Source organism: Saimiri boliviensis, chromosome 11, assembly GCF_048565385.1.
Source record: "Saimiri boliviensis isolate mSaiBol1 chromosome 11, mSaiBol1.pri, whole genome shotgun sequence".
Taxonomy (NCBI): Eukaryota; Metazoa; Chordata; class Mammalia; order Primates; family Cebidae; genus Saimiri; species Saimiri boliviensis.
Window position 1 is genome coordinate 60,895,467 of NC_133459.1, and position 10,424 is coordinate 60,905,890.

Here is a 10,424-nt window from a genome sequence, read left to right on the forward strand (position 1 = left end):
CGTAAAGGCTTAAGTTACTATAAACTGTCAGGTGGAAATAACTGGGAAAGACCAAAGGACCGGTGGCCACAATGATAATCAATAACAATATAATAAAATTGAAAGGATCAAAGAATTCAATAGAAAAGATGTTTGGTGTACAAAGTCATATTCGAGATGTCAACAGAGAATGGCTGTGCATCCACAGGTTGAAAATCATAACTGATGTCAGCCTTGAATTTGGCACATTTAGTGCAGTAAAGCATTTGGTAAACACACTAGTGTGAGTGCTAACAATGCCACTGAGAAGTGAGTAACTTTGAAAGAAATATTTGAATTCAGTACCTGTTATGATATACTACGGCTGTATAGGCTTCCTTTGAAAATTCTGAACAGCTAGATTTACCAAAGATTACCTGAAACAAATAACAGCACGTTGAAACTTTTTTGTAGTAAATGCTGGATGATTCATATCTATGTAAGAATTTGTCTAATTTAATAACTATTTGAGAAAAACGGGCAAAATCAGCCCAATGAAGAACAATGTGCCTACCGATGTTCATCAAAAAGTTCAATTGCTTTAATGTAAGTTTCTTTCCTACAACAGACCCATCTGACAAACATTTCAAAAGTTTCTATCAATTATATTTATATCTACTGGGAAATTAGATACATTTCTTTCCTTTTTCTTAAAGAAGGTGAAGAATTCAATTTTAAATTAGATGTAGCATATTATTTGGAATTTATATAAGAAATACAAATGGTGGCATAAATCTACTATACTTTTGTTGTTGGCTTCAACACTAAAACAGCAGAGTCATTCTGAAAGTCAAATATAAATTATAAATGGTATCAGATATCCTATTTTAGGTCAAGCTATGTACCCTTTGCTTCTAATATTTCCTGTAAGCTACATTACAATGGAAGAAAGCTCCATTCTTATATTTTTACATATATATATATATATATAAATCCACTACATTAAAAAGAATACAATACCACTTCTGGAATAAGTTTATAGGTAAAGTAATTCAGCCTTGTATATCTGTCTCTTGAATTCTGAAGTAGTAACAGGAGTACTGTGGACAATTATAACAGCTGATTGGATAAACGGCTCAATGTCAAGATTATAGATATAATTCCTATGTGAGACAGACAGACTTGCAGCATTATCTAGCCAGAGATTAAACTCTTAAGTCTGTATAGCCATCTTCAAATATGCATGAATAGCTATGTGAACATGTCAGTACACTTCCATTAACACAACTGGTAAAACAACTCAAAGTTTATTATTTACATAAAGAGATTAATTTGCATCTTCCTTAATTATAAGGGCACATTAGCAGGGTTTTCTGTTTCTTTTTGCAACATTTCAAGCAGGCTCTTTTATTTTAAAGGTATATACAAGTGTAATAATTATGACTTTCCTAAGATATGTATTATTTCATCAATTTGCAAATACCTTAGTATGCTTTCATAAATTGTTCCTGTGCCAGAATTATGAAGTTTAAAATTATGTCAATATTACATGATCAAAAAATTATCTTGGGACCCATTTAAACAGTCCTTATTTAAAAAAAAAAAAAATCGGCAAACACAGTATGTCTATGTTTATATACGCTTTCAAATCAGCCACTTCACACATAAAAATATTATATTTTCATATGATTAATAACATACAAGTAAAAGAAATGCAGTACCTTTTTCCCCTCTGAGTAGCTATCACTTTTCACAAAATAACTTGTTTATTTTCATAACATGAATGACATAAAGCAAACAGTGCTCCTTTTTTGACCATTTGACATGTATTTTTAATCATTCAGCAATATGGATTGAGCATCAATTATTTATCCAAAAGGGTGATAGGAGTCAAGATATAGATATGAGTAAGAGATCATCCCTGCCCTCAAGGAGCTCACAATCTAATGGGTGAGATAATAAATATAGAATCATAAAGTGATAAAGTCCTATGAAAGAAGTGAGAAGATGCTATGGTAGCACCAAAGAGGGAGTGGTCTAACAGCCAATATAAGATGAGTGCAGCTGGGGTTCTGTAGAGGAGGCCATATATATATGATAAGATAAGGAAGAGTTTGTTAAGTAAACAATAAAAACATTACATATACTACATTTGTTATATGCTCAAATTCATATGGCAATTCACGCATAGGCGGACAAAGCATCTATTTTCACCGTCTAGTATCTTGTCATCAACTATCATAGTATGTTCATTTCTTCAGCAGAAATGAACTAGTATAAAGCATGACATGTGAATTTCAAACCTCAAAAATAAATTCTACAATTATTCCACAAATATTTACCAGTATGTATTATATACAATAATCTGAAAAAAAATGCCATAGGAGAATACAAAGATGAATAATTTGTGCTCACTGTTGTCAAGGAGATCTACAAATGTTGATGTAACTGAGGCAATAGGGTAGAAGAAAATGTATCTTTCCTAGTATATGGAAAACCAGAAGAACTTCATTAAAAGATGGACATGGAAGGATAAAATAAGATTGTTAACAATGCACCTGTTCTTAGCTCATTTTCATCCCACTAGGGTTCTCAGTGGTTCAGCATCGATAGCAATAGCATATTTCTATTCCATATATTACTAACTTTAGCTGACACAAAAATTCACTCTCATAAAAACTTTGATTTCTTAGTGTCCCACAAATCCTGAATGACAATTTGGACAGTCAAGAATCTCTAGTCTGGTGTCAATCTACTATTTCTGATTCTTCTTCCAGTGCTCTGGTTCACTGGCAACTCACCACTGTCATCACTGTTCATGGGCATTCCCCAACTTGAAATGCTTTCCTTCCCCCAGTCTACAAACACACTGCTATTAACATGTTAATTATCTTTGGTCACCACAAAAGTGTCTCTTCCATGAGATGCTTGTTACCTCGGTAAGGCATTCTCTCCCACTTCCAAATAACCACTTTTCCTTTGAATCCCTATATTGACCTTCTAAAAATTAGCATATAGCTTGGTTCTCAACATTGTCTGCAAAATGCAATCCCTGGTGAGACTTTTAAAATACTGAGACCTGGTCCAATCCCCAGAAATTACGATTTAATTTAAATGAGATTCAGCTTGAGCACTGGGTTTGAAAAGCTCCCCAGGTGAATCTAATGTGCAGAAGATTGAGAACTAGTACCAGAGTTTGTCAACCAAGATGGGAAAAGTCACCTGCAGAGCATTTTCAAATAACACAGCCTCACATACCACACATCACTTTCCACCTCCCTTAACTGGCCTTACATTCTAAAGGGAGTTGAGGAGAATAAGTACCATAGACGTCAAAAGTACAGAAAATATCTCTCTACTTTGATAAGAGTTCTCTAGGTGATACTGATCTGACCCTCTTTTGAAAACTACTATTTTAGATTTATATGTATTCATCTTATATCCTCTGCATTACAAGTCTTATTCATCTCTGTATTTCTAGGAGTGCCTAACATATACCAAGTCTTCTATAAATAAGTAAGTCTTTAAGTAATGTCATTACTATCTATAACAGAAAGTAATGCAGCTAGAAATTTGGCTTAAAAGATCACATTAATTTCCAGGTTGGAGCTGCCAACCAAGTGCTATCATAAAAAAAAAAAAAAAAAAAAAAGTCAACTTGAACTGTATACAAAAAACGGGAAAAGTAAATAACATTTCTTACCGGCATGGCATTGCTTGGATCCTCTCCATACATAAACTGGACTTTCACTGTTATATTTCTAGCAGAACCTTGACGATTGGCAAAATTAAGACTCTGAGGGTATATGTAGAGAAGATTTCTGTGAAACCAACAGTACAAATGATGATAAATACACATCTAAAAAACACTATGTATCACTCACAAAATACCACAAGATAAATGAGCAAATACTGATTTACTGATACTGGCTAGCCATTATGCTAAGCATTTTCATATGTGATGTTTTATTTGATCCTGAGAGCAATCGTTCAAACACACAGCAATCAAATATGTCCCGATTTTGCAGATAAACTGAGATCCAGTAAAGTTAACTGATTTTCTCATACAACGAAGTAAGAGACAAAGCTGAAATTACAGGGCAGGTCAGTCCGACTTCAAAACTCATTATCTTCACTCTACAAGAGACTTCTGGAATTAATGAATATGGACTGAAACATTATTAAGTTAAAAAATAGTTCAAATATTTTTCTAATATGTCTAAATAGTTCCTCCAAGCACATATAAATAGGATGGCATTTATAAATGTGGCTGTTGTATAAATGTGATTAAGAATTTTAAGGCGTATAATATTCCACATCATTTTTTAAAGACATGTTACAATATGATGGGTATAACAAAGTAGTTCCTACAAGATAATAAAATTTTAATTTGCATTTATTTGAATTCTTGTCCAGTTTATGATCTTTATCATAGACAAACTTCAATAGCCCTTGCTGCCACCACACAGAAGAGAAATAATTCAAGAAAAGACACCAAAGAGCTAAAAAAAAAACAAAAATCAGAGTTACTTTACCTAAAGACTAGTGCTTAGAGCCAATGAACAAGACACTGAATATAACAGAACCTTGTCAATCAACTGCTGGGGCAATGAAAACAGATCTAAATTTTCTTAATAGCAGTAGGGCAATACAGAAATTTTAAATGAACACACACTTTGACCCAACAAACACACCTCTAATCTGAGGAGAAAACTGCACACATGTACAGATGACCGTGTTCAAAGTAATTTACCACAAAATTTTTGATAAAAGAATAATTACACAGTATTATAAAGAAAAACAATGTTCATTAGTACTGAGTTGGTTAATGAAGATACAGTAATTAAGAAGGAATATAGTAGTGTCCCCAAAATGACAATGTACAGCCATATTTATTGAGGTAGAAAGAGATACCTAGCATGTTGAATGGGATACAGGATGAGGGAGAAGCAGGTTCCACAGCAGGATATGTAGTGGCATTACCCTATTTGTGGAAAACTCTGTGTGGGGGTGTGGGGGAAGGCAAGAGAGAGTGAATGGATAAAATTATATTTCTAAAAAATAATAGTGATGGCTTGAGTGTGTTTTAGTTAATAGTAATGGTTTTCATTTTTTATACATTTTTATTTAAAATCTTAAAGTAATATATTATCTTTAATATATTATAGATAGTTTATAGATAGTGTCAGGAATGTCTTTGACAATAAGCATACCAACTAGAAGTACTAAAAAAAAAAATGGAGAAGAATCAGTTGTATTCAAAACAGCCAAAAAGTATAAAGGCAAATATGGAACTGTTATGACTGGTCAGTTTCTAGTCTGACTATGACTGGCCAACCACTGAAATCATCAGGTAAAGTTTATAAAGAAAACATTTACTGATTGCTCCAACAAATGTCAGGCATTGTGTTGGGCACTAGAAAAGGAAAAAGGGAGATTTAAGAAGTCACATCCTGGTCTTGAGGAACACAGTATAATGGAATAAAAATGCCTATACACAGATCACTTCAAAACAACACAGTGTTATAAGACAGGCATGCAAAAGCTATAGGAGGAAAAACTAGGAACCTAGCTGTCTGTGGAGAAGTCCTTTCATTTATAAGATCCCCCATCTTTTCTATCCTTATGATTTAGTTGTTGAAGAAAGTGAATTGTTTCTGTGTAGATTTTCCAGAGCCTAGATTTTACTGACTGCACTCCTACAGTGTCACTTGAGATGATCTTCTGTGTTTTTTTGTAAATTGAGAGTTGAATCTACAGCCTTAGTCATATTTAGGTTAGAATTTTTTTTTTTTTCCAGGAAGATCACTTTATAAAGAATACTGTGTTCTTTTTTCAGGAAATGTTTGGTTGCTTCCTTTTGTGCAATTAGTAGACAATGATGATCAATGCCTAAATCTATTATTTTTCATTTTAAAAATTTATTATTTTTTTAAGAGGCAGGGTCTCACTCTGTTGCTCAGGCTGAAGTGTAGTAGCATAATCAGCTCACTGCAGCCTTGAACTCCTAGCCTAAAGTGATTCTTCCACCTCAGCCTCAGACCCTTCTGGTCTTAAATTCCTGGGCTCAAGTGATTCTTCCATCTTGGCCTCCCAAACTGCTGGGATTACAGGCACAAGCCACAGTGTCCAGCCCACCTAAATCCATTAATTTATTAAGGTTGCCAAACAGTAATATTCTATCATTTCTTTTTAATTTGCAACTGATGTACCTTTATGAAGAGTGCTATCCCTCATCTACTACTTGCTTTACCAGTGAACCATTATATGAGAAGCAGGAATAAATGCTTGATTCTTTTCCATTATCTGCCAGTTTGCGAAATAAAAAATTGGTGCATTACAATCCTCCAAAAGGGATCAATTACATCTTTTTTTTTAAAAGCATCGTTTATAAACTTATGGATGAAACATATTTGATGAGTCTCAGTATATTATAGTTATTATTCTTATGGATGATTAAATTGTCCCCTTTGGCCAAAAAAAAAAAAAAAAAAAAAATTCAAGCTGGCTTTTGATTCAATCATAGTAGTCTGTGACAATTTTCTGTTATGACAAGATGTTCCCCTATCACACCACTTTGTTACTTCACTCAGAACTCTTATAGAATCTATAATTACCTTGTTCATTTATGTATTACTTCTCATTTTTTATATCTCCTCTAATACAGCCAAAACACATGAGGGCAGGGACCTTGGTCTATCTGGGTAACTGTTCTATTACCAATGCCTTAAATAGTGCCTCGTATTTACTGAATAAATAAATTAATGAATAGTACAGACTGCATTAACAAATGTAGTTACTTAACACTGCTAGGAGTTTAGATTCCAAGTTAAATAGAAATTGACTGAACACTATCTATAAACTATGCTTGATTTCCAATATAAGCAATATAATTTTTAAACTCATCTCTGAAGATGAAAGGCATGCAGTTTTGAATTTTGAATCCAGATTGTTTTCCATTTGACTACTAACTCCATTAATAAATTCCCAAATAAGTCTAGTAAGTCTTTACTTTGCATTTAAAATTCTCCTTCAAAGAAATTTCAAATTAACAATAAGGTAAATTAATGAAAGATGTTGAGGTAGTTGACTAGTTATCTGGTGAGAAAAAGATGAATTCATACTTCAATCTCTCATCAAAATAAATCATAGATTAATCAAAGGCTAAAATAATAAAATCATAAAAATACTAGAAGAGCTTTAAGATTTCACAAGTGAGAAAGGCATTTATTAGCATAAGCCAGAACATTTAACAAGATACACATTTTAAAGCATCTATTAATACACAGCAAGTGATACCATAAACACAGGTGGAAGAAAATGACAAACTGAAAAAAACTATTGTTTGTTACATATATGACAAAGAATTCGTATTCACAATATGTAAAGAAGTCCTAAAATTAGAAAGAGACAAACTTAAAAAGGGGGAACAAAGCGGGGAGCAAATCATATACATACCCAGATAATCCACAAAGAGGTCAACAGAGATGGCCAGCAAAACAAACTAGATATATACTTGTCTATTATATTTATCAACATTTTTCGCCTTTTTCATTCAAAGCATTCGTAAAAGGATATAGGAAAAGAGGAACTCAAATCTCCTGGCAGGGATGTAAATTGGTACAACCCTTTTGAAAGACAGTCTGACAAAGGCAATCATAAGTTAAAAGTCAACATCTATTAATGTATATGAAAATACTTATATACATATATAAAAGCATTTGCTACACATACTGTTTATAATTAGAAAACTGTTAACAAATGATTAAAAGGGGGCTGATTAAATTAAGGTTCATCTACATAAGAGAGAATTACACAGCTATTAAAAAGGATGTGGTAACTTGCAGCTATCAAAAACGATGTGGTAACTCTACAGACATTCAGAGGAAAATAAATTTTAAAATACTAAGATATTGAATGACATATAGCTATTATATATAACAAGATCCCATTTGTTATAAAAAATTATGTTTAGCTAGTCAAAGAGTCTGGTATGATAGACCCAAAAAGTTAACAGAGTCAAGATTTTTATTTTTTAAGGTTTCTGAAATACCTGAGTTTTCACAAGTACTTCAGCATTAAAAATCTTTACATGTCCAAAGATATGGCTGTTCAATTTAAAAATATACATGTATAAAATAACATATTAATAGTGAACACACAAAACAGTAAGATAGGTAAAACATTCCTTCAACGCTCACTTAACTTCTGGATCTACGACGTCCAATAAGATGGTCTAATGAGACTACCGAGCACATGACAGGTGAGCGGTTCTAACTTAGATATGTTATCAGTATAAAACATACAATAAATTTTGAATAGCATGAAAAAATTTAAAATATCTAATACTTTCATCTTGGATCATATATTAAAATGGCAATTTTATTTCATTCCAAGTAATAAGATGGTAATTTTTATATTAAATAAAACTTACTGTGAAAATTAATTACACCTGTTTCTTTTTAGTTTTCTTTTAATGTGGCTACTAAAATTTTTAAAGTACCTCTATAGCTCACACTATATTTCCATTGGGTAGTAACTGTTCTGGACAAAGAAAGGAGAGAAAGAAGTGAATATATTATTCTGGTATTATTTTTTCTTTAAACATTTCTATTTATAAAGGTTTTTCTCAAATAGTTACTTTCAGGATCTTCATATCCAACATTAATTCAAAAACAAATTATCATAGCTAAAGACGAAGAAATTAAAGAGACATTATGTTAAAAAAAAAAAAAGTGCCAAAATACCTTGTGTTTTATTTTAAAGTCGTATCTCCATAAGATTACACAACCTGGTGGACGATAAATGACTTTGCCTTGCTTGGCATTTAAACAACTTAGGCTCTTAAATATCCTAAAATTCTCTGTAACTAAGAAATGTTTATACTGGTTCCTAGGAACTAGGAAACCTTAGATTCGGGCCTACATTTGCTTACAAGTTTCTTATTTTCCTTGGCATAAAATTTTTTAGGTTTTACATTGCAAGTTATATTGGATCAGGGTTCTATTTAAATAGGCGCAAGTTCAAGCAAAGATCAGATTCTGCTTTTAGCAGTGTGTACCCAGACAGGACGTATTAGAAGAGAGACAGAACATCATTTATAAAATTACTACTTCCATTGCATTTTCCCACGTTGAAATGATTCTGCAGTTGGTAATTAGGCAAATTACTTACTTTAATTATAATCAATAATGTAGTTCAAATTATTATAGGAAAAAATTATACAGATATTTATACCAAGAGACAATATACTAGAAACCAAAACTATGTGACCATTACCTCCACTCAGTGTTATTTGTGAGAAATTGCACAAATTGTTCAAAAAGTGTTAGTATCCTAGTATAGTTATCAAATACAGAAGGAAATTTTTTCATAAAGGATCTCTTTGGTATTAGTGCTCAGTTACTTCCATGCGCTAAAAAAGGGGCTACTCTTCTAATTCCCTTCTCTAAAAAGAACCTACTATATCAAAAGGGGGTAACCACTACTACGTAAACGTTTTACAGTTGGAAAATCCCTATATGTTGATTTTATCATTCTCTTATTCATTCAATAAATGTTATTTCTAAAATGTGTAAGGCATTACTGCTAAAGCATTATAAGGAATATAAACTAAAGACACATATAAATCTTCCCAATAAAGATCTTATAGTGTAATAGAGGAGAGAAGCTGGCCAATCTGTATTGTCCCTCAACTAGCAAGTGGATGAAGTATCAGGGTCAATAGTCATAAGCCACAAAAGCTGACAACTTAGTTAAGAGAAGTTTTAAAATACGTCTTTCATGACCAATAATTACAATTGTAACTTTTCTATTTAAAGAAGGAGAAAATTTGAATTTCTTCTCTAGCTCAACACACACTTTTATAATTCCATATGTGAACCACAGTAAAGGGTAGGATAAATATGAAGAATATTTTTTTCTTACCATTTTGTGGTTCTATATTGGACACTTAAAAATCATACACAACCTAATGAAAATATACAATTCTTTACAAAGGTACAAGAGACTAAAACTCAGAAAATCTAGACTATAACAAAATTTCCCAATTTACATTATCTTAATATGCAATTAATTTTCACCAGTAAAATACTATAGTATCGGTGCAAATGCATTGATTAGTTCTAACTACAAAAATGGCTAATATATAACACTGTGTGTAGTGTTTATGATACACCAGGTAATGTTCTAAGTGCTCTGAAAATATAAACTTTAAATCTTTTACACAAACCTATAAAATAGGTGTTACTCTTACTGGACAGATGAGAAAACAGAGGTTCAGAGAAGTGAAGTAATTTGACCAAAGGTCACAAAGCTGAAGAATATCAAAGCCAGGATCCTGATTCAGGCAGTCTTGCTCCAGAATCATGCTCTTAATCACTATGGAATACTACCTCTACTGTAACTATTATACTCAAAACCCTTAATCCTAAGTCATCAAAAGGAAGGGTGTCTATTTTATACAG

At 32.2% G+C, this 10,424-nt stretch overlaps 1 protein-coding gene across 7 annotated transcripts in view; it reads right to left on the minus strand.

The window, feature by feature from the left end:
* The window catches only part of DOCK7 (dedicator of cytokinesis 7), a 242,826-nt gene that overhangs the window by 133,995 nt on the left and 98,407 nt on the right, over positions 1 to 10,424 (minus strand). For all 7 annotated transcript variants that reach the window (XM_074380932.1, XM_074380931.1, XM_074380928.1 and 4 more), the window contains 2 exons: positions 3,662 to 3,779; positions 325 to 395 (listed from right to left, as the gene is read on the minus strand). In XM_074380932.1, the coding sequence (XP_074237033.1) occupies positions 325 to 395; positions 3,662 to 3,779 (189 nt within the window). The remainder of the gene's footprint in view (positions 1 to 324; positions 396 to 3,661; positions 3,780 to 10,424) is intronic.